This window comes from Scophthalmus maximus, chromosome 8 (assembly GCF_022379125.1).
Source record: "Scophthalmus maximus strain ysfricsl-2021 chromosome 8, ASM2237912v1, whole genome shotgun sequence".
Taxonomy (NCBI): Eukaryota; Metazoa; Chordata; class Actinopteri; order Pleuronectiformes; family Scophthalmidae; genus Scophthalmus; species Scophthalmus maximus.
Window position 1 is genome coordinate 19,536,519 of NC_061522.1, and position 25,588 is coordinate 19,562,106.

At 43.6% G+C, this 25,588-nt stretch overlaps 1 protein-coding gene across 5 annotated transcripts in view; it reads left to right on the forward strand.

Moving 5' to 3' along the window:
* The window catches only part of LOC118312960 (VPS10 domain-containing receptor SorCS1), a 146,697-nt gene that overhangs the window by 61,702 nt on the left and 59,407 nt on the right, over nt 1-25,588 (forward strand). For all 5 annotated transcript variants that reach the window (XR_004794348.2, XR_004794349.2, XR_004794350.2 and 2 more), the window contains exons 2-3: nt 6,457-6,524; nt 13,356-13,455. Coding sequence is in view for 2 of the 5 variants with exons in the window: in XM_035638066.2 (XP_035493959.2) it covers nt 6,457-6,524; nt 13,356-13,455 (168 nt within the window). In the remaining 3 variants the exon portion in view is untranslated. The remainder of the gene's footprint in view (nt 1-6,456; nt 6,525-13,355; nt 13,456-25,588) is intronic.

Here is a 25,588-nt window from a genome sequence, read left to right on the forward strand (position 1 = left end):
ACACACACACACACACACACACGTACGTGGAAGTGAAATACATGCATGCTTGAGTGTGACAGGAGTAGGCGTGTGGAAGCAGAACGTGTGTATCAGAGAGGTTGGACAGGTTTGCAAGGCCCCTTATACACATTTCACATGGACTTGCAGTCACACATATACTGTGGCAAACACCCTTTGCCTTTTTGGAAAAATTGTCGCCAGAGGGGGTCTGAATACTCGCTAAATGTAGCGAGCAAAGTCGCTGAGTTGGCAAAACACTGGAAAAGCCGCTTGCAAGTAGCTGCTTTTACGAATAAAAACTCAAACTATGCACGAGTTGCCTTCTGTCACGCTGCTCTGCTCCTTCGTCTCTCGTCCTCTGGACGCTCCTTCCGCAGGCTCCTTTTCAAACAGGGCGCCGATTGGACAATTGAAGTCAGGTGTGCTAATCACTTCCCTGGTGCAGCTGGCGGTGCTCTCCTGAGCCACGCCCACCCTCCCGTGACACCTGTAACACCGTGCCCCGCGTACATAGTTCGCGGCCGCGTCCCCGAAACGCGCCACGTGACCACGTACATCTGATACTGGATTACTCCCTTTGAATCCCCGGACCGCATCGTCATCAAATAAAAAACAAACAAAACCGAGGTGACAGGTCCGCGTGGAGCAGACGAAGCGAAGCGAGGCGTGAGAATATGGAAAGCTCCAGAGCAGTGACGCAACCGCCACACACCCGCAAAACAATCTGCTGCCGTGGGATTTGGAAATACTGAACATTAACACCTTTTTCCTTTTACCGTGAAAGAATTGGAGAAATCCGATTTGAATCAATATGATTGACATCAACTCATTCAGCTGATACAATCTGCATTGCGTATTTACAATATAGATTTCCACAAATCCGGTGTCCTCCAATGAAGACCGGGAGAAATCAGGGCCAGACGAGGCCACAGAAGGCCGCTTATTATCTGTCGGCTGATGAGCGGCAGATTGCTGAACGTTCCCATGTGGGGACACCTGTCATACCTCCTGGGGACATGCACCTCACAGTCCTTGATTAACACTGATCCGGATGAAGATGTGTTATTTTTAGATGATGTGACGAGCAGCGGGGAAAAGGCTGCGTCCCAGTCCGGTTTCACTTTCTTTTCTTTTTTTATATTAGCGATAGGCGCAATCGGTGAATCTTCCCAGGTAAGGTGTGACGGGCTAATCCACAGAGGGGAACGTTGCTGTCTCAGCGATCCCCACAGGAGCCTGACAGCGTGAGGTGTTTGGGGAAACTTGTTTACATCATTACAAGTGCGCACTTGCACATTGTTCCTCCCTGTCTGAGTCGCCATTGCAGAATGAATTCATTGTTTAACAGTTCAGTGTTTTATCAAATGCGTCTGTGTGGCGAGCAGCTTGTTTTTTTTCCCCGCCGCCGTCGTGTTTTGTTTTTTTTTGGGGGGGCCCCGTTGAATATGCACCCTCGTCTGTGCTCGGATCGTTTTCGCTCATCTAATGAAACGGTGCCGAAAAGATCGGTTCCCCCAGAGAAATCTGGTCTCGCGTGATTACAAAATGAGACGCGAGCAAAACAAATCGCTCGCGACGGCCCCGCAGAACGTGAACCCGGCACTGTTCTCCCTGTTTCAGGGAGCCTCCGAATGTCTGCTAACACTCCGCATTTCACATTTGTTTATTCTGCCTCTTCGCGCCACCGGGGAATGTTAATTGCTGTTTGTCTATGCATGTTTGGGAATTTTGATTCATGATGATATTTTTTCTCTCCTCCATCCAAGGACAATTATCCAAACAGTACAGAAGATAACAGCGTTTGCTGGCAGCAAAGGCATACTTTTGACTGAAGAAAAATAATGCGGAGATATATATATATATATATTTTTTTTTACATCCTAGAGCTTTGCACAGACACAGTTGTTCCTGATCCTCACCCGGGGCTGAGGCTTCCCTTTGCATGACTAATAACACTGACGGCTTGCTTTTTACGTTTAGAAACCTTCCATTGCAACCTCCTGAGAGGTTTTTTATTTTTTCCTTAACCAACTATTTTGCTGTGAAACTTCAAGTGAATGAAACTGCATGATTTTCAACGAGCACTCCAAGAGTAAATGTACTCACGGATCAAAATTCCCAAACATGCAAAGACAGGCAACAATGGACAAACATTTTTTATTCTCATGGTGAAAGAAAAATGAGAAACAAAGATTATGGCGATCCAAATAGTTTTCTGTCCTGTGTTTATGACTTAAGAAGGAATTTAAAAAAAAATTGGTTATTCTTTCTTAAGTTCCTTAAAAGGTTTTTCATCAGTCAAACTGGTGGTTTTGCCATGCTGGAAAAAGAAGGTAACAGAATCATTCGATCAATTTTTGATTGAACTCAAACTATTTGAGTAATTCAATTCTCCCAAGTTGTTGTAACAACCTTATTTAAACAGAATTAAAAGCATTCAAGATCCATGTTTGTTTGGGTAGACAAGATAATGACAGTGGCATCACATCCAGGCAACTGTAGCGCTGGCATGACACGGTACATACAAGCTTCCTGTGCATTGTCACTTTTGGGCAAAGTTGCATATGCCAGCTTTAACTATGTGGATTTTTTGTTGTTGTTGTTTTCTTGGCTACTTGCTACCAAGACAACAATGTTGTTCCTGTTTCCGTTGTCTCGTTACCTTGGGATGAGTGGGGTGGGGGGATGACTGGTGATCCTGAAGCTGCTGTCCCAGGTTACACTGCAGACCTGGGGGTGTCTCCTGACACGGTGGCAGCTGCTGTTTCGTCAACGCATGCCGGCCCCTGTGTGCAGGCCCTCTGCTCACTGTTTGCTGCCTATACTGAAAATGTGGGAATGCCACCTCTCTTTTAGCTAACAATGCAATCCTGCATTACAAACACAATTAACATTTTGACTCACTATTGTGACAAGTGTTGGCAGGCACCGCGGCGTATAATCTATTACGGACCTTATCGCTGGTGTTGTAGAAGCTTATGCTAATCGCTCGCATCTCTCTTGACAGAGTGTAACACAAATCCACCAGCCACGTGCCGTCTCATTCGCGCTCGCCTGCACATCTCTCCCAGCCGTCACAAGTGAGTGCTGTGTCTTGTCCAGAGGTCGCCTGAGCCGGGGCCCGGTGGAGAGGAGCCCGGGCCACATCGCAGTATTTACAGTAGGAGAAGCCCGCAGGCCTAATTGGCACGGTCAGTGATGGAGCATATGCACTTTCCAGTGGGAGCCCATCTGACAGGGCCGCTCGCTGATGACTGCCCACATAGGCCCCATATGTGGCAGACAGAAGGGCCTGAGCGCACACTGCCCTTCAACTATTGAGGCCAAGGCCCCCGGCTTATACCTCGGCCTTTTACAGGACTTTATCCAGAGTCTGGAGCCAGAGCGTTGCCTCTCACCGCACACACACACGTGTACACACACACACACACACACGTGTACACACGTGTACACACACACACACACACACACACGTGTACACACACGTGTACACACACACACACGTGTACACACACACACATGTGTACACACTCGTGTACACACGCACGCACGCACACACGCACACACACACGTCAACCTGTCTTGTTGCTGCCACGTATGTTTTTTTCCGATCTCCTGCAGCCACAGTGTGGTGCGTTCATGGTTGTGCTGCTGTTATGCAGAATCACCAGAAAGACGAGTGGAGCAGGAAGAGAAATGTACAGAACAGCCATTCGCAGAAGGATGTTTAGATGTCATAGAGAGATTCTGATAAAGTTTTACTATATTGAACTATATTTTAATTGTATCTTTTTTCCTCAGTGATATTGCATGTTGACAGTCTCAGTTAATGTTTATTGGCCTCGCATTTGTCCCATCTTAGTCAGGGGGGAAAAAAATGTAGCTGACGAACATATCCCGTCGTTGTTGACGCTGACCAAATTAACACCAAGACAGAGGCACACAAACAGGGTAATTCACACACCGTTACCCTCGCCCTTCATTCCAGTCGCACACATCCTCACAGTGGACTCACAGCAGAAAATGGTGTTGAGATGCGACGGTAGCGAGAACTAAGGAGAGGGAGGAAAAAGAAAGTGAGGAAACACAGGGACCGAGAGAAGCTGCGTGGTGCGAGTGTGAATTCATCGGCCTCCAGCTGGGCAGTTAAATGGACTTGGTCAGACATTAGCATGCACAGGTCTAGCCCTGGCATTTAAGGTTATTCATTCCCCAGGCCGAAAACGCCCGGATACTTCCTGAATCAATGTCTTTTTACCAGTTGTTGTTCGTGCCAGTTGTTTCCCTGCACAATCGTCGGCAACACTCTCAAACCAAGCCACAGGTCGGCCCGAGTGCACCACACGTTCTCAGTGTTCTGGGGGGCTGCAGATGTGAGCGCATACTCAATCAGGCTGTTCACAGGAGCCCCAGCCTCACAGTGCAATTCCGCTACCCAAGGTGCATCTGCTCTGCTTGTACCCACAGGAACCCCATGCTGTTGGAACTATTTCACAAAGTCAGACAAGTCATACAGCGGCTCGGCCGCTGCCTCAATAACAGCGGATGTATCGTCGGCCGCAAGGCCAGGGGGAAACAGTTGGATATTGGCTTGACTTGACATTGCATAGGGTTTGTTCATTTTGCTCCACACACTGGGAAATGTCTGCGCGCATCTCCTTGCGTGCACATACAGCCATTTTCCCAATAGCAGAGCTAGAGATAAGGATGCGCCAGCACATCACAAGCGATACATTATGTGAACCGACGTTTCTACATTGGCAGCGATCTCCCCTTCACCCACGCCACGTCACCTGCCCATTGTGCTGCAGGGTGGCGCAGGGGTCATCAGATACTGTAACCCTGGGGACTTTCACTCGGCATCATGAAAAAAAAATGGAACACAATTCATGAGCAGGAGAAGCAAGGGCACTACACACAACTGTGAGACTACAACAGTTGAGACTGTATTCAACTGAAAGTGCAGCATTCCCTGTGAACACTCTCTTGCCCCTTCTGCTTCTGCTGAGTTTTATCCATTTCAAATACACCTCCAGTCACAAAGTAAATAGATTGTGAGTTTCCGCGCTGCTTTACTTCTTTTTTTATGCTGGGAGCAAAATGTGATGTTTCTGCCTCTGTTCCCCAAAGACGTTGGCTGACCCACTTTCCCTCATCCCGCGCACCTTGAGGGTGTTAACGGAGTGGGGGATATTTACAGTGCTGTGTTTAGAATCAATCTGATATGATTAAGTAATGAGTCCGGAATGATTAGAGGAGAACGCATTAAGCAGTGCGGTGTACGGTCACATGCGTAGAGGAAGCCTTGTTAAAGGCTTCAGTGGCTCACAGTGTGGTGTGGTTGTAGACCTCTGGCGTTGGAATTAACGGAGTTTCACTCTGGCACAGATGCATCTCCATTTCAAAAGGCTGACAACCTCTCATACGGTGATCAGTGTCACAAAATTAGAATCAACCAAGGTGCCGTGCTTAATGACAAAATGTCATGGTTTCAATGACTGTGAAAATGGCTTGTTAAGTTATATTGTAGCTCTTCTACCACTACACACAAGCTTACATTGTCGAGTGTAGGAGGTGTTAGCTGGTCATCCCAAATCACATTTGATTGGATACATTTCTCCAAATACTGTTTGAATGTTCTATTGAAATACATGTATGGAAATGAAATGAGTATGAACCCGTTATACCACCAGAAGTAGTTGTGTACAGTAAGACAAATTGCCTCAAGTGATGTCTGAGAATGGAGTTTACAGACGTTATCATTTAGCATGAAACACTACAATCATTGGATGAGTTGCTGGTGGTCAAGGTGCATTTTGGGTAATGGAATGGATCTTTAAAAAAAAAAAAATATTGATTCAGGATTTTTATGTAGCCTTCTTTTGAAAATTAATTTGAAGAAATATGCTTAGTGCAAGGCGGCACATTGGCTTGGTGCATGGTTAGCAGTGTCGTCGCCTCACAGCAGGAAGGTTCTTGGTTTGAAAGCCAGGTTCAGACCATCCAGGGCATTTCTGTGTGGAGTTTTTCATGTTCTCCCCGTGTCTTGCCTGGGTTCTCTCCAGGTACTCCCCCACAGTCCAATGACATGCAGGTTTGGTGGATGAGAGATTCTAGGAGGAGTATCTTATGCGCTGGGGACCTCTCGCTCCAAAGAGTACCCAAAGAAAATTAGACATGAACCAAAAAAAAGTATAGCATGTGAAAAAACATTTTTTCTCTCCTGCTGGCACACCATGAAATCAAAGGCGATGCTGCTCAGCTTTATAAACATGTTTTTAACATTTTTATGTGCATTTTCAAGTACAAAATGAGAAGAAAAAAGTGTTTTTGTTCGTCATTTGATTCCTGTCCTCTGCCGGTCCATTGTGGATTGCTACAGTGTAACTTGCTGACTAGACATTTGATCAATAGGCCCGTGTATTGATTGAAATGCTTATTTTCCCTCTGTAGGTGATCTTGATGCTGACCAAACTATTTGACTTCAACCTCAACAGCGTGACTGAGAGTTCATTATGGAGGTAAGCTTATCGCACTACACACACAAAGCTCATGACATTTCTAGAAAAGCCTTGAGCAGCCATGAGCTACGTCACGATAAATTGGTCAGAGGGGATGGCTGGACTATATGTTTCTGATGTTTATAATCCTGTGGCTTGAGCTGCTCCCAACTCTGCTCCTAGGTATAGAGAATACCAACACTAACAAGGATCTTGTTACATGAATTCATGGAATGTTCGAGGCTTGAAGAAGAGGCAAGTCAAAGGAAGATCTCTCAAATGACACGGCTGAACTGCCCTCAAATGTTTTTTAATGTCTGTGGGCACCAAAAATCCCCTCACTTGAAAGTCCCTAATCAACACCGCTGGAGCTGGCAGTTTTATCCAGCAAATTACCTTGACCGGCCATGAACACAGCGTAGCCTTGCTTGGAGTGTCGGCCTCGTCTCCGACTCGATTCTGATGTAATTTTGGTACAGTATATGCCTGCTGGGGACGAATGTGGCTGAGTTACTGTCTCAGGAAAAAAAAAAAAGAGAAAAAGAAATAGAGTTAATGAAAGAAGATCTGTGAAAGTAATTATCATTATGAGATATATTTTTCATTAACATTGCTGCCAATGAAATGTAGCACCACGGGCATGAATAGCTCTGTCGAAGAAAAGACCTCAGAGGGAAGGATGAGGATGGAAAGAAATTAAGTGCGTGAAAATGAAAAGGAGGAACGACTTTTGAAAGGACTGGTGAACCCCGTGATGTTCAAACTCTGTGCTAAACCTAAACAGATAATTGTTGTCATGCGCTGCATGTAATGAATGGCAATAGTTTGTTGTTGAACGGAGAAAAATTGGGATTTTTTTTGTAACTTTTTTTCAAACGTCTAATTTCACCTCTGTAACTTTTGGCATAATCAGTAATGAAGTCGTTTTTTCCAGCCGTTTAAATACAACTAAACCTGTTTGAACCGCTCAGAGTCGCAGCTCTGTTTTGAAAGTAAATGTGTGAAAGCACAACAAAACAAATGATTACATAACATATTAACATAAAACCAAGTACAAAAGTAAAACGTGAAAGAAATAGAATATTATGGTTCTGACCTCCACCAGAGCCTCAGTGTTTACTCAAGGCTCTTCTGCAAGTTTTGTTTAGAACTGCTTTTTGTAATTCTAGGGGCAATCCCAAAGTTTGCAACAGATGCCGGACTTCCAAATGATTTCTATTTGATGTAATGGTGCGGCCGTGAAAATGAAGTATCTTCACTGAAGTGTTGGAACCAGCTGATACTCGCGCTGCGAATAATGAACTGAGTGTCGATGAGTGTCAGTGTGAGGAGAGTGTTTAAGTTTAAAGAAGCGTGAGGGGTAATATGAAAGTAAAATCAAGAGTCATACACGTTAATACCAGTTGGCATGTCAAATGATATTACACTTGCATACCCACTTAAGCGCACGAACCAGCGGCAAACCTGTGCCATTCAGTTCACTGTCTCATTACCTGTTGTGAGTCATCATCATTTTATTGCACATTGTCTAGATGGATAAAGCAGTCCCAGGAATAAGAATTTAAGATCTGTCAAAGAGTCGTACATCTATACTGAGCTTTGTATTTGCTAAGGTAATTTTCTAAATTTTAAGTTTTAGCCTCAAGACTCAGTGACAAGTTGATCCATTTACTCCGCAGCATAACAGCTTAATTTTTGTGGCAGAGCTGTGAGACGAGAAAAGACATTTGTGTCTGTTCCCCTATCAGAGTTCAATTAGACCGAAGTCTGCCGTGACTGACTCAGTGTCCTGGGTTTCTTACAACTTGTGCAGCTGACTCTGTAGGTCTTTCTCACTGCGACACAATGACTTACAGTGGTAGTGTCGGTAGTTGAATCTTTTTCAACTGTTGAGAGAACCACTCAGCTACAGCGAGCTGCATCCCAGGTCTCTAAGATAAGTGAGTATAATTCACACCGAACAGTAGTGTCAATCTTTTCATCTCACTCGCAGTTACAAAGTCAAGTGCCTGAATGTTTAATAAATATTGGACTATTGTTGGCATGTTCAAAAGTTCTCATTGTTATTTAGACTAACCTTTCATTCAGGTTTCATTATGTGAAAAAAACATCTTTAACTTAATTAAAAAAATTAAAAAAAACTATTCGATTCAATTCTGCCTCGACCAGTTAGGTTGACAGATGAGAAACGAAAGAGAGAGGAGTGTTGAGTTGAAGCGGCAGAGGCGTGAAATCAGGAAGTGTAGTAAATATGTATTTGGACTACTTGCTGCCTTTCCTGTCAATAACAATGCAGCAGCTGCTGCAGTTATATGACTTACAATTATTATTATAGTAATCGTGTTGTGGAACCTGTATTGATATTGTATCAGGGGGTTGTTTGCTCAAATGTACACCATCACCGTCGACCCGTACGATCACATAATTCTAGTCAATTTATCTGAAACCAAACTAAGATGCGTTCAGTGAAGTCGTCCCCAGAGGTAACCCAAAGGTTGACGGAGCAAACAACGTATGGTAGGCTGCGTCGAGGCTCGAGTTCTCAGGTTCTCACCCACAACTGTGGCAAATGCACCAGCATACGACTGCGTTTGCCTCAGAGAGGATCAGATGAGGCTGTTGTTCTGGGTCTCTGACGATGGTAGCACGTTACCCCTTCTAACCGTGCATCTAGGACTGACATTTCACTCGCGTGTTCTAAATTAAGAAAACAGAGCTCCTGGTAATGGGGGCGTGATTAACGGTGCATGTGGGCACTCAGACAGACTGACAGAATGACACGAGTGAACGGATGATAAGGGGGACGGGATAGTGACAGTGCAGAACATTAGCGGGCCATTTACAGCCAGGAAGATGGACGGAGCGGCGAAGCAACCGATTACGGCATTAAAGATAGCCAGAGAGCCGGCACTCCTCAGGGAGGGTTTGTAGGTAAACTGGGCATCTCTGCCTGTTGTGGCTCCGTATACCAGCGTGAAGTAACACATTGTATCGGCCTACTTACATTTGAAACCATGTCCTTGCATGAGTATGTCAACCTCATGCAAGCTCTGCTAGGTTGACAAATTCATGTAAGCATTAAGCTGCTTTAAGCCGCTACTTTCCGCTGCATGCTTTTATACACAGGCTTAGAGTCGTTTCTGTTCTTAAACCAGAGGCCTGTATCTAAGTCTTATAGAATTGGCCTTGCTGCACCGGCACCAAATCCGAGACCTGAGCCCGACTCAAGACTCAAGTCTGTATTTTCACTTCAATTCAACCGATGCTGACAATTAGCTCTTCTGGCTAACGCAACTAGAACCACATTTTTCAAGAAGGTTCATGCAGTGAAATGCCTCAGGACTGAAACAGATTCATGGATGTTTTGCCGCCTTCAAATGGAGGTCATGTTTACTGTGTTCATGCACATTTGAACATCCCCCCATTATTAGTTTGACAATCTCGGACCTAAGAATTTTTTAAAGCTCTTAGTACAGGAGTTGTGATTGTGTTTTGCAGAGGCCACAGCATGTCATTGTTCATTGGCTATTAAGTTAATTTATTGCAATTTTAGTCAAATAGAGTGTATTTGTAATGGTTTAATACTTCTGAGGAAAATGTTGATATTCCCAATGACTTCATGTTTTCCCTCTGTCATTACGTTACCATCCCGCTAGCTTGCTGATAGCCTCTGTGGTATCCCTCTTGCCATTACCTAGCAGTGGTGTACCCATGACTTTAAACAATTGAACACCAACAAAATAATGTGTGCACATCTTCCAATGTCGTTACCACAAGATCAAGACTTCCATATGAAGGCAACATTTGTCCCCATCAGTCCAACACTGGAAACTTCAGGTGACAAACTGGGACTCAATGCTGATTCCTTCAGTACCAGTATGACATCTTTGTGTTTGGATGTTATGAATCTGAGAAGAAGCGGTGTCGTAATTGTGTGGTAAAACCTTCATTTATCATTTTCTGAAAAGAATTTGTGCATGTCGACATACAAATAACAGCCTTTACACGACTAGTGACCTGTCTATCAGGGCTCTTGGGATTGCCTTTTCTCACAACGTTTAACCGCACTTTTTTTTTTAAACAAACTCTTGTTGAGTGATGCTTCATGAACGGAAGCTTGCCACCAAACCTGGCAGGAACATGATGGAAAGGGTTTGCGGATGAGGACGGGAGGGTGGGAAGGGAATGATTTAGCCCATTACTCAGAAGATATATCGTCGCGGTATGCAGATGGTTTCATAAATTCATTTCGGGACACTTGGCTCAACTGCGATTCGTCCACTGTCTCGAGCAGTGCTCCAAGTGCCTCGGTGTGTTAACTATGGCAGCATGCACACAGCTCTCATTCTCTGAACCACGGTTAATCAAACTCCCCAGTGATAATGTAAAGGCTGCGTAGCAGCTGCTTATCAACATATAGTAGACTCTGAACATTATAATTGAAACCCTTAGTGAGGGTCAACATAATTCTAATCCTATTCACGAAGGGGGAGTTGAAGGTGTTAGGCTATTGGATTTGTGCGCGTGTGTATGTGAGTCAAAGAGTGGGTTTCAGCTCAGTCGTCCTCCTAGCATATCCACAATCCATTTTCCACAGTGAGCCATGTCAGTAAAATGTGAATCATATATTTCTTGTGTGGTCATACCATGTTTCCCAACCCCCCCCAACCGATCCAACATTTTGACAGTGTTAGCTCACCTATACAGCCTCTGTGGCGCGAACATCCGCAAAATGGATAAAATCACAGCAATGTGGTCTGAGCTGCATTTTCACACCCACACATAATCACTGAAGGCCTTTCAGTTTGCCCTACCAAAGCGGTGAGGCTTCGCTCAGAATCGTTGTCCTTGAGAAACTATCATTTTCCATTTAATGTAACTTTCATCTTGCTGCCGTGGTTGGGCCATTTCATTGGTTCATGCTGGAAGTTGGCGTGACACTAAAAATAAGTCATTGGCCCCTAAATCAAAAGATTCCGTAATGGGGACCAATCAATAGCCTGATGTCATTGTCCCATGCTCCTGGCTGTTGATGGTTTCTGATGAATGATACTGGACTCATCCAGGGAAAGTTCACCGGGGGGGCGATGATTTCGCTCCCAATTGAAACCAGCCTTTAATAAATCTGAAGGGGCCAGCAGATGAGAAATTGCCATTAATATTTCTCTATTTTCATGCCGGCTTGTCGGCTTGATGCTCTCAAAATGAATAAATAAATAAATGAATCATACAAGGTAGTCAGTCTGGATTTAACAGCCACATGGAAAATAGGTGGAGGGAGGAGAAAAACGAAAGTTGATGTGAGTGGATTCTCCATCGCAGGAGACATTTTGCGTTGTCTTTGCTGTATTTTTAAGATCTGCATGCGTTGTGCTTTTTCCCTGTGTTCATGTGAAATTAGAATTGCTCCTCGATTGAGCCTCAGGGCTTTCAAAGTAAATTGCACCAGACAGCTCGGATGAGTCGCTTTTGGCCACAGATTGAAATTCAGCAGAACACAAATTTCCCATTAGCACGTTAACCAACATTTGAATATTTCAGCACTCATTCGGAGATGGTCTTAAATTGAGCTGGTTAAACTTGCTCCTTCATTCTTCTCTGTGTAGTTAAAGGGAATCATAAGCTGCTCGTCAGACATGTCAGAAAAAAGCCACAACTCCGGCTCCATGATTAGAGATATGAGCTGTTATAACTCAAAAGCTAGTACGAAGTGGACATGAATTTAGAATCATGGCAGAATGTCAAGTTAACAGACAGACGATACAGAAGTATTTGAGAAACAAGAAGCATGAGGAAGAGATGAAGATCATTTTTTAAATTGTAATTTATCCAATAATTCAAATTACGGTGAGTTTGACGGTTAATCAATTAATACTTTCATACTGCCATTGAACAAAGGTAATTGGAACACATTGTCTACATCAGATTAAAAACAATGACATGTGAGGTTTAGGCATCATCGCTTGATACAGCACGTAGCTACTTATAGGGATGTGGAGCCCCAGATATTCTTTCATTCCTCTTGACTTGTGGTAGGATGGTCTAATGAGAGCAGTTCACACTTCAGCTTCAACCTTGAATAATGTTGAATTAGTATTTTTCTTTCACCTCCTCATTGTCATGTTCCACTCGTTGCCTCCTTGGTCCTTCAATGTTTCTCCAAAGGGGTTTTAAGCTTTTTGAACCTTGGGTCCCTCGACACTGCTGTATTCAGGTTGTTTACATTTCTGCATGAATGCCACCACAACTCCCCGTGCAGTGTGTTTATTGTAGCTGGCAGCAAGGGAGTTTATTCCGTACTAGGTTGCAAGTTAATCACTCAAGTGAATTTCTATTGAACCACACTGATAATGGTGGTGATACACATCTCCATTGAATTGGTAAATGGACGGCATTAATATGGCTCTTTGTTAGTCTTATTGACCACCCAAAGTGCTTTACAGTCGAAGTCACGCTCATCCATTCATACAGCATTTCAATGAAGAGCACTTTTTCTACCACACATCAATCATACACGGTAACCACAGCCATCAGGGGCAATTTAGGGTTAAGTGTCTTGCCCAAGGACACGTCGGCACTCGGACTGGAGGAGCAAGGGATTGAACCAGCCTACTGCATATGTTGTTTTCGTGTGTATTATACAGCGTACGATGTAAATGCAGCAGCCGCCCAGACTAGTGACTGCGATGCTGTGGCCCCATGCACACACGTGTTGCTCCACTGAGCACAAAGGGACTTAATTACGTCAGTGCTCTTACCCCCGCGCACCCCGAATTCTCACGGGCGGAGCTTTTTTTAATTGCAAAAAGTAATCCCTCAGGCGTTCATCAGACCTCTCTGATTTCATTTCAGGTCAACCGACTACGGAGCAACGTACCAGAAGCTGAACGACAAAGTCGGAGCAAAGACGATACTCAGTTACTTGTATGTGAGCCCAAACAACAAGAGGAAGGTAATGTTGCCCTTTTTGTTCTTTCCTTTGAGTGTTGCGACTGTGCGAGTGTGCTCTCATTTCTCTTCACTGTTGGTCAAATACAGGCAGACTTACTGATGCTGTCTGACTCATCGCACTCTGTTTGATTCCCGACACCCCCTCTGTTGCCTTCTCCAATGTCAGAAAAATTCACGGACAACAGTAGCTTGTGGCAGCACAATGAACAAAACAAACACATTTTCCAATGTTTGAAATTAGCCTGGCTTCATAAGCCTATATATACGTTTATTTGGAGAAAAAAAAAAAATATATATATATATATGTTTCTCCAAAACGATGAACAGAAATAGAATAACTTTGAGCCATTCCTTCAGGTGGTGTCCGTGCAATTCACTCGAAGGTTATAACCATCTGCCTGTGCCCTTACTCCCTTTACATGACTCTGACCAGGGAAGGCCATTTTCTTCTAGTTACTTAGGGGCTGCGTTTCATTAGTGGTTCAACATGCCCTCGTTCACTTCCCCTCAGTACTCGCCCTCGGGGGGAATCCCTGCCCGCCATCATGAGTGTCTTTCCATTTGTCTGAAAAACTGAAGTGAACTTGGTGAGATTGACCCTCGGCTGAGGGGTGAGGGAGCAGGTGAACAACGATGGTCACTCAAGAGGTGGATATTGCCCACAATGCATTGCAGTAATGCATTTGGTGCAAGAGAATACGTCCATGGGTAGGTCGCAGTAATGTATGTAAAACTCTGCGATTGCTCACCGTAAAAGAAGAATGGCAATAACAAGGATGATAATGATGAAACAGATCACAAACAGAAGTTTCTGAATCAAAGAAGGAAGCAGCAATTTACCAGGTGCCGACGTATTGGAATCATTCGTGGAAAACGCCTTTGTCTCATTGAAATGACTCTGATTTTTTGTAAGAAGCAGTATAGCGCTAAGCCCACAACTGGCGGTCGATCCATGATAGTTTGGGCTGAAACTAAACAAGGGCAGATGCGTTCCATTTCAATCCCCCGCCCACTTTCCCTCTGCTCCCCAAGTGGCCTCCGTTTGACTAATGCTGTTACGTAATACAGAGTGCTGAGGGGAAGTGAAGTAGGGCATTTTGAACCACTAATGAAACACGGCCATTGTCTAATAAGGAGAACGAATTAAGTCCCACCCTTTGTTAAGAATACTAGCTGCTCTGTCTGTGCCAGCTGATGAGATTGAGATAGGAGCGGGACCTGAACATAGAGAATCACCACTGCCACAGAGGGAGGCTGGAAGGTTTTCATTATGAATTATGTATTACAGAATTACTCTAATTATCATAGATTGCTATCATTGACTTACTTGTTGTGTGCACTCGTTCTAATTGCGCCACATCGATATCTGCTACGGGTCTGATGAGAGGACTCAAGTCTCATGAACACGAGTAAAGAAGCTACATCTTTAATTGGGGAATCTAAATGGTAAAGTCTCAAATGTTCATCATGCAGGAATTTGTGCATTTGACCCTCTGAGCTCGAACCTGTCATATACGACAGGAAATGCCTTCGTGTTATAAAAGTCCTCATAACATTAGATCAGTTTATGCCAGCAACTTCGGTTTGTTTTGAAGGGAAGCTAACACTTGCGCCATTCCAGGCAGGGCTTCCGTGCGATCGTGGCCCTTTCAGAAGATTTGTGGTGCAGCCTGGAACTTCAGTGTCTTTTCGGAGACTTTGTCCATGACAATAAATCAAACATTGAATGACTTTCATCGCCATTTTTATCCCGTTTTTCATGACGTCAAACGCTACTGTTGTGGTAAGCGGACTTCTTGCCGTCCATTTTGGATCCACTTTGACCAATCAGAGGCTTTGTTTCCGACTTTGTATCAATCAGACGCTGTGTTGTTAACAGGTTGAAAATTTTGAAGAAAGACAATTTTTAGAATGAGAACAGGACCTCTCACTCCTCCTGTTTTTACTACTTCTGACAGTTTAATCCTCTGTGTCATTGCAGACAGGAAAAGTGACTTCTTGGGTTGAAAAACCAATGGACTTATTTGTAAAAAAAAATGTACATAACTTTTGATTTGTATTACTAAGAATGTTCATTAGGGGTTTTGAAATTCGTGTAGTCTCTTGTCCACATCCATTTTCTCTCGTTTGAACGTGTTGCATTCATCTCAAGGTTTTAGTGCATCTGGAGAGATTTTCTACAGTCGCATGATTCTCGGACTGCTACTTGATTCTCGGGGGAACTACAGGCTTTAAACACCTTTGCAGATTTTACATTGTCATCATGTGGCAAACACGGCGTCTCAATGTAATCCGTTTACAGACTTGATGGCCTACCCATCCATCTCTCATGCCTGAGGTGATTGAATGTGTGTGTGTGTGTGTGTGTGTGTGTGTGTGTGTGTGTGAGTGGTGATTCAAAATGGGAGGAAGGCCAACTTAGTTACACATTAACTTCTTTGCCATTGCTTGTAGACTGGATTAACAGTGCATGTTTTGTGAGACCTTGGCAAATCCAATGAAGAGGTTCAGAAGCTTTTCTAATGAGGCAGCTCTGCGAGGGGAACCCATGAGCCATTTTTAGTCCAGGAAGAGTGGCTCACTCGACACCACCAAAAAAAACCAAACACCTTTACGGGTTGTTAATATGTTTTCACGCACACAGGCAGGGACAAACAGAAATACTTGGACACACACACATCAGGCTCTCACGTACACACACACACACACACGCATACACGCACACACGCACACACACACACACACGTAGTGTCTGCCTGTGTCTGTCGACTTTCATCTCATCCGTCTCCCATCACTTACATTGGCACATGGGCTCGCATGCTAATTATCTTTTGTCTCACGCACGTTCACACACCCACTCTGGGTCCTGCTTCTCACGCAGGCTCATCGTATCCCCATGGTGCTAAAGCATGACATTTGTAATGATTTTGAAAATATAAACAAGACAGAAAAGTCCACAGCTACACCAGCAATCCCGGAGGCTATATTAATAACATACAAGTATGAAAACAAAAACTGTTTGGTGGAACAACTTTGCTACTCTCGGGTCATTACTAAACTCTGATTAACGCAAACAAATGAGTTGTCAGGCTCAGTTTTACATTTCCAGATTCATGTTGGACTGAACCCGACAAGCTGAATGTAGTTGAGAGTCTGTTGTGATTTGAGTATTGACCATTTCATGTCATGTTCAAGTCATATTGGAGTTATTGCTGCTCTCCTTTCCGCTCCAATACAAATCTGAATTGGTGTTTAATAATGCAGCAGTGCATGAAAACCAACCAAACAGACAGTGGTTCTCAGAGAGTCCTTTTTCTTCACTTTCTGCCAATTCATTTTGTTGTAGATGGAATTCTGAAACTATCAATTTGCCTTTTTTTGCCCTTCCAATCTAGATTCAATAACCCATAATCAGTGAAAACATGGTTTTGCATAGCAAAAATGATTAAAAATTGAAAAACGAAATATCACAATTTTACTAAAGTATTCACAACAGTTGCTGTGGAACTCGCGCGTCGTGTTTGATTTAGTCGTCCTTGGGATGTGTCAAGAACATGATTGGAGTCCAGTTACAAACGGCACGCACATGTTCCTGTAAGGATCCAAACTACACACAGCGTATCAGGACAAAGACCAAGCCACCGAGTCCAAGGAGCTCTCTGTAGTCCTGCGCGATAAAATAGTGACATGGCATAGATCGGGACAAGAGTATGAGACCATTTCTAAAACTATGAGTGTTCCCAGGAGAGCAGTGACCTCAACAATGTGTAAATTAAAGAAGTCTTCCAACCACACGGACTGCAGAGTCGGTCACCTGGCCAACGCGAGTCACTGGTTTGGAGTTTGCCGGATGACATTGGTGGGATTCTCTGGTCATGTGGTCACTTTTTGTGACATTACGAGGCAGTAACATCCGACCTGAGGGATCAGATCACAAGTGGACATCTCTCTCTCTGATCTGACCTGTATGTAAATCAACGTGTACATCATTTCCGTTTGCAAAAGATCAAATGCGTCGCTCTTTTTGGCAAAATAATTGAATATGCAATGCGCCGGGTCGAGCCATGCTCACGTCTCTCACACCGCTCCATTCCCGACAGGAGTATGAACAGTCATTGCTTTTCCACCATGCCGATCCCCACCATCGTCTGTGTATTTTGCAGAAAAGCCACAATGCTCCTATATACACCGGACTATAAATGATGCGGGTGGCTCCTCCAGATTTTAGTATTTTAGCTTATCTTTAGTTTACTATACTAACACGTTTGCATGATGACATGTGCACAGTTTGCATGTCGGCGTGCTAATGTTGATACATTAAACGTTACTGTGAAATGCTAATGTTCATATTAACATGCATTTTAGCGTGCCATGGTGTGCTTTAATATTAAAAGTAGAGCTAAGTCGGACATGAATTCGTTCGTTGGACAGAACTTTTTTTTAACCGTGGTCCTACGTGACAATTGGGATTATATACTGTGTGTGTGCAACACATCGGATGGCACTTCCTCCAAACAGGAGGAATTTCTCATGCACACACAGACGCACACAAAGTCTGTGTATTACCTCCCACACGCGGTCATTTCCAAGCGCACGCACACGCATTCTTGTGAGGGAGGAGAGAGACTGCAGGTTCTCCTCTGTGTCCCCCGGCATGACGCCATGTGACTGCCGCTGGTGGCAGACAAAAGCCCCTCTCTTCACACAGTAGTGGAAGTAAATCAGGCCTCTGTGGCTGTGGGGGGGGGGGAGAGGGAGTAAAAGCAGCAGAGGACGGAGGGAGAGAGAGAGAGAGAGAAACAGCACAGGGAGCGAAAGAGGGAAATTGCGCAGGAGATACGAGCGGGGGAAGAGAACGGTGGAGCGGTGAGTGGAGGAAAATGACGAGAGAATGACAGAGCAAAAAAAAAAAAGAGACATTGAGAGATGGCCCCGGGGTCATGGAGAAAAACTGACAACACAGCGATTACATCAATTTTCATATTGTGGCTTCACACTGGGCCTACATGAGAGAACACACATTAGGGGAAATTATTTTAGGTTTTAGCCTGAGATTTCTGTGTGAGAGAGCACATTATTACAGCAAATGGCTTGGGACGGACAGTTCTATGATGACAAAAAATGAAAAATCAAAAAACCTCAGATTGCAGTCGCATGAAAATCGTTATGGTCTCCCATGGTTTGTAAAGAAAGAGGGATTTTCCATGGGAAGTGTTTGGAAGTGAACAGTGGATTCAGTCTGTCTCTTCTCTTTAAGGAATACAATAACTGCTGTGTCCATCGCGAATGTATTGACTAAAGCGACAATCTTGCGCGTGTCTCTGTTTGCATGCAAAACAAATCCGACCTGGTGCGGTCCAGACGTCGTCAGCGTGCAAGTGGGTGGACTAGGAATTCACCTCAGATGAGACCTCTCCCACTGACCGCCGCTTCAGAGACTCTTTGTTCATTCTCGTACCGCTTTGAGATACGAGCTCAAACTTGAAAGTAAACTATTATATCATATCATCGAAGTGTCCCTTAACTGGCGTTGACAGTCGGAGCGCAGTCGGGCAGAAAGACCGACAGATCCGTAAACTGTCAGATGAAAGAAGGCAGAGTGTCCAAAGACTTGCAGCGTGACGCAAAAACTTGAAGGAATTTCATGAATAAATTCTTAAGCATTATATGATATCGGTGCCTTTTTGTGAGTGTCGGGGCAGCTCAAGATATATTCATGTGGAGTGGGAATTAACGTTTTGTTGAATTGTTTTACTGGTTTAAACCATTCCATTCATTCAGGTTACTGACTTGATGTGTAAAAATCTTCACAAGGCCGCTGACTCTGCGTCAACTTGTCCTGAAAGGTCATTTGGGTCGTGGGCAAGGAATTTAAAGGAAGTGTAGTCGAACAGTTGTTTTAATGTTCCTTGAATGTAGGGATGAGATGATAATCATAAATCCGATGGTTCAATTGAGTATTTTTAAACAACTATAGTGGATTGTGGAAAACATCATGAACAAGCAGATCAAAATTAGCAAGTGATGGAAGAAAATACAAAAACAAGGAAAGATCTGCCCAAAGGTTTGTCTAATGTTACAGGAGAGTTTTTCTGGACGAGCCCCTTAAAAGTGACGGAGCGAGTTTGAGGATCATGCTGTAAACCTTCCGTGCTGCCACCTCTGAGGTTCGGCCGGCACAGTATTTCCAACCACAACGATATCCGAAGAAAACAAGAGTTTGTAAACGTTTGCCGTAGCTTGTGGACGGGTTCGATTGTTTTTGAGGCCGCGCTGGGGAGGTGGTCTGCTTTGCTCGAGGACAGGCAGCTTGTGAAGCGATGCTGAGAAATAATTCCAAAATTTGCAGTTTGTAAAGCTGAAAAATCAATCTATAAATGTGTGGAAAATAATATTTGCATTTGTGTAACAAAAACTGAATAAAGTCTGTGAACAAATGATAGCAGTGAATACATTAAACAAATGATGTCGAGTTACACAAATCAGAGTCCAATCAGAGCGCAGACTGTTCCGTAGTCTGAAGATGGATGACGATGTGGGCCCCTCTGCGACCAACATAGGTTTAAAGGTCCCGTGTGCCGGATTAAGGTCTATCTGTCGGCAGAAATTGAATATGATGCTCATTTGTATAATAACCGTAAAACTCTGAATGGCTGCGTTTCCTTTTGTTTCCTGATTGCCCTTCTCCCTTCTGATTAGTCAATGTCTCATCCATGTCTCTCAGCGGCCGTAGACTGGTCATACACATCATCCCCTCCGATATGGCGTTCATTTTGTCTCAAAATGTACACGTGTAGAAACCACTCCCTTGTGAGTATGGTTTTGTGCTTGCAACACTGTTCTGTGCACTTGTAATTTGAGTATACATTTTTGAGATTTTAAATAAATGCCATACTCAGAAGTCTTCTTTTTTTTTGGCGTTTAGCATTTGTCACATTTGTCTACATTTCATTAGCTCCAACGACAACTGATATGATCCACCTAGTTGCACCCCCATGCTTCTACAGTAGCCCAGAATGTACAAACAAAAACACAGATACTATTTTGTGTTTTCACGTTTTTTTACGTTAACTGATAATTTTTCCCCTTGGGAATGCCACTGAATCTCACACACTGACCCTTTGAATTACATTTGAGGATACAGTTGAAAACAACAGGAAACATTTAATGTGCAGTGTATGTAAAGCAAACCCACCCGGGTTGCAGAAAAGCCCACGCCATTCCAACTGGTGTATCAGTTTACAGTGCCACCCGACACTGTTTTATTTTAATAAGGTACTTTGCCATTTCCCATCATGCTATGAGCTCTAAATTACAAAGACATCCACACAACAGAAAGAAAAGTGGAGGTGTTCAAGGTCTCCATGTAACAGCTCACTGCAACATTTAAAACTGATTCAGTGTCGAAGAAATGAACACTGTGTCTCATGTGGCCTCTTTACAACAAAAGCCACCCTGTGTTTTGCCAGTTTAATGCTTTTAATGGAAAGCAGTGAAACGTTGGATTGGCATTAGCATTGCTATAATGCATTGTGTATTATTTTTTTTAGGATTCCCTTAATGTGTGAGAGGGCAATTTGAATCTTGCATATGAATGTTAACTCTGCCAAGAGCAACTTGGTAACTACTATACAAAAGTATTACTTCAGAAAAAAATGAAAGTTTCAAATGTTTTATAATGCAGTGTAATGACCTCTTCCACTGAAGGGGAGAATTTTAAAAAATCACAACTTCATAATCAATTCATTCAAGTCCTGATTCTGACAAGCAATTATATCTCATAAGTAATACGTGGAGAAAATCATTCACACAACTCAGGCTTTACAATAACATTTCCGAACCGGCTTTGTTCTGTAAGAGGCAATATGTTTTTTTGCGAGACAAGCCTCTGCATGACTGTGCTCATCAAAAGATACGACTTCACAGATTCCACTTCCACCTCGGCGAGTGGGTCAGTTGTAGACTCCTACTCAATTAAGATGGATTTATTTGGGGACGGCATGCAGCTGAACAGACGCACTGCAATTCCATTGGCGGCACAAAAGAGTCAACAGTCTCCCTGAGACTGAAGATAGGAGTTACAGCTCATTAAGGGGAAAGAAACATTCAAAAAAAAAGGTAGAATGCTTTATACATAATTACATTGGATAAACAAGCCAACAGCAAGTTAATGCTACGGGAAAAATTATGGAGATTTGTCCTGATAAAACAGGTCAAGTGTCATCACGACACATGCTCGCCGTTAGCAGACATACCTGCAGCGATAGCACCTGGTGGAAGAAATGGCACACTGATATCAACACGTCCATTAACTGCACATTGCATAGGGATGAAAGGGCGGTGAAGTATGTCTTTGTCCACTGGCTTTTTGAGGACACATTGAAAAGCCAAATGAATCTCAGCGAATCAGCCATGCTCTACTGGCTCGGGAACGCCGCACACGCACACACACTGGCACTAGCGCAATCTAACGGATGACGGTTTTCGTTTGAGGTGGTGGGATTGGGGGGTTGGTGGCTGCTGGGAGCGGACGCAACATCTGTCAGCCCTAAGGCACAGTCTCCAAATGGCTGCGGCGAGCGGAGAGGCAAAGCGCGCTGCAGCCCGCGACGAGGCACGGCGACACAGCGGGAGAGACGGGCCCGAGAGACACAAATAGAGATGGACAGAAAGACGGAGGGAGACGGGGACAGGTTGACAGAGTGTGAGACACGGAGGAGGGAGAGAACTGGAGTCGTAAAGAAGAAGCGGGGATTGATAAATCTCGGTGAGCTGTGGGATTTTATCAGCTTTCTTTTTTCTACGCACCTTTGCGGGGCATCGGCCACTTTCTCAGCCACACAATTCAATGAGCCCCGACTCTGCCAGGATAAGGGACACGAATGCCCCTCCAAATGTGTCAACTCATGCAAATGTAAACTGTTCTGAACAAAAGCATCCACCACATGGCATATGCTGTTATGTTATTTATTTATGGTAGCCATGAAGAATTCATTATTTCGGGAGCTCAGGACGGCCCGAGATGTCTGAACCGGGAATGCTGCCGGTTAATTATCTAAACTGATCTTGTTTGTCTTGTCTGTGTTCACTCATACCTAATGAATCTGTAGCTCTGTGTTTTCACAGTGCGCCCTCCAACCTACGTACTGCCATGAGGGGCTGCAGACTCGCTATGGCCAAGATGCAAAGCCAATTATACTGAGAGGCAGAAACCTGACATGTTACTGTTTGTCAGGCCCAGTGGGGGTCTGGGGCGAGCTAAAATGTCAGGCAGTGTTCAATTAGTCCGAGCGCAAATGCCTCAGATCAAGAGGCAGGAGCTGCGTTTAATAAGTCGGATCAAACAGTCGAGAGCACCTGGTCGATGCAGCGGACGAGGCAGCAGTAGGAGAGGAGAAGTCATAATTATGAATATGTTTATTCAGCTCGTTCCACTTTCAAGTCCCGCACTTAGGGCCACATACCGTACATACCAATGGAGTGTGATAACTTGCGTTTATCATGAATATTCATGGGGAGAATGAGTGAGGGCGATAAGATTTCCGACATGCCGTCAAGGCACACAGTCTGCTGAGTTAATACGGTTCCACATGAATACATTGAGGCCCATCCAGCACTTGATGGGTACAGTTAAATCATTAGCTATACTGCCAATCTCCCCTTAAGACTGTTAGCATTAGCCTAGTAATTCAGTGGCAGCTGACAGTGACTGACTCTGGCATGGCTAATGGTATTTACGGGTGTCTTTGCTGGCAGATTCAAACAGACATGCCATGCCAGCAGTGAAACACAATGCAAGTCATACTTTGTTAGCATGAAGCAAATCTAAATTTGCTTCCTTATAATAAAAGACAGATGTGAGAATGTCAAATTAAAAACTTTTCAGGACAACTACTGTACTGTCAAAGTACCCAAACTGTTGATATATTTTTCTAAATTGCACTCAAAGGTGATGACGGAGATGATGTTCTCCGTCGGCCTGGTTGGTCAAAGGTGAACTGGAATAAACATTGGCTCCCACATGGGCTAACTAACCAGGCCCTTTTGTCCTATGTCATGTGTGAAATCAATATTTGTGATCATAATTGCAAAGAATTACTAAAAGTGAAACAAAGTAAATTACAGATTGTAACTCATTTCATGTACTATAAGTGTTTCCAGATCTGATGCATTATTTATAGCTTCATTTTACAGCTGTTAGAAATCACAGATATCACACAAAATGTACTCAATTATGTGATCAATGTGTCACCATAGATACAACATCTTCAAACAGTGGCTTCAGGAAGTCTTTGGGTGCCTTAACTTTTTTGCAAATAAATGAAATTGCCGTATTGGTCAATCTACCCAAAATAACAAAGGTGAAAAATATCAAAAACTGAACTCTGTGTCGGGTTTTGGTTGAGCAGGACCCAAAATGCAGGTTATGGGGGGGGAGAAGGAATTTAATCAAAGGCAACAAAAAACAGACCTCCAGTCTTAGAAGGGGAAATAAAGATCTAAAATTTAAACACAGGAACGTGGACATAGAGCAGTGAGCTGACACATGGCATGGCTTAACAGAGACAAACAGAGAATCTCCAACAAGAACAAAGGGCGGCACAAAGACTATATACACACAAGAGGGCCCAGGTAAGGAGACACAGGTGAGACACATGAGGAACAGGTGCAGACGATCACAGGGAAAACACAAGAAACGTAAAATAACAGAAAACCAGACACTGGAGCACGGGAAATGAATTACAAAATAAAACAGGAAATACAAATCTCAAGATGAACAAAACACAAGGGATCACAAGAAAGTAACTTTACATGAGCAGAGACACACAAGGAAGGGCAATCACAGAAATCCTAGTCCACCAAGCAACAGAAGCCTATAAAGAGTTCTCAAAGTCTTGAGAGTTTTCACAAAGGAGGTCTCGGTCCTAGTGAACCATGACATCCACTCGTTTAAAAAAAGTAGTAAGCTGCAGATGTAAATACAAAAGTATTCCAACCCCTGGATGTGGCACTCAAAATTGTGGTCAGGCGGATCGCGTTTACATTAGTTGTCCTTGAAATGAGTCCTAAACTTATTGCAAGTCAAACTGTTGCATAATTAATTGATTGGAAGTAGTTTAAAAAAGGCACAGGCCTGCGGTTATAAGGTCCTACAAGGACAAAGACCTAGCCACGAACTCCAAGAGACTCACTGTAGACCGCTGAGAGAACATTTTGTGGCGAGACCTATCAAGGGAAGATCAGGGAGGTGGGGAACCAATGGGTCACACTTACAGAGCTTCAGAAGTTCTCTGCAAAGATGGAGGAACTTTTCAGAAGGACAGCCTTCTCAGCAGCACTCCATCAATCAGGCCTTTGTGGTAGGAAGGAGGTAGGTTTGGAATTTGCCAAATAGCAGTTATAGGACTGTGAACACTCTAAGGGCTCTATTTAGCAATCTAAGCACAGTTCGATACAAATCCACAGTTGCATTCAACCTGAGACTGTGGTCACAGTTCACTTTTCAGCTCAACAATGAACTGCAGTATTCGGGAGACCTGCGGTTGGCAGATCACAGTTGCTTCCCATTTAATTTAACAGAGAGGATTTTGAGGATCTACCAGGAGAAATAGGATAAACCACAATGCACTTAAGGGTCTATAAATCTTTGCAAATTAGATATTTCAGTGTTTGATTCTTTGTACATTTGCAAATCCTATAAAAAATGTGCATAACATTGGGGGGGGTCTAAATACTTTCTGAAAACTTTTCCAACATGTACCTGCTTCCCTACAGACATTCCAAATATTGGACCAAATTTATCAAATATTTTTTAGGAAGTTTGTGATGCTCAGATCAAAATGTATTCACTATTTTTTAAGATAAAAAAAAAATATTAAGTAAGGGGGAACTGCTCTGTCACCTAATAGAAGAGTTTGCAACTCTACACCCTACATCTAATTTCATCATTGTTCCAGAACCATAGCTGCATTGCAGGGGAGTTGTTGGTGAATACATCTTTAAGTTAACTGATGAAAGTTTGAGTAGACATTTCCTTTTAGTATAACTGCAAACTTCGGGGAGGAAAGATGGTGGCCTCTTCCATGTGAAGCTCTGTGTCTATATGAAAGTATACTTTGAAAGAAAGCATAGGG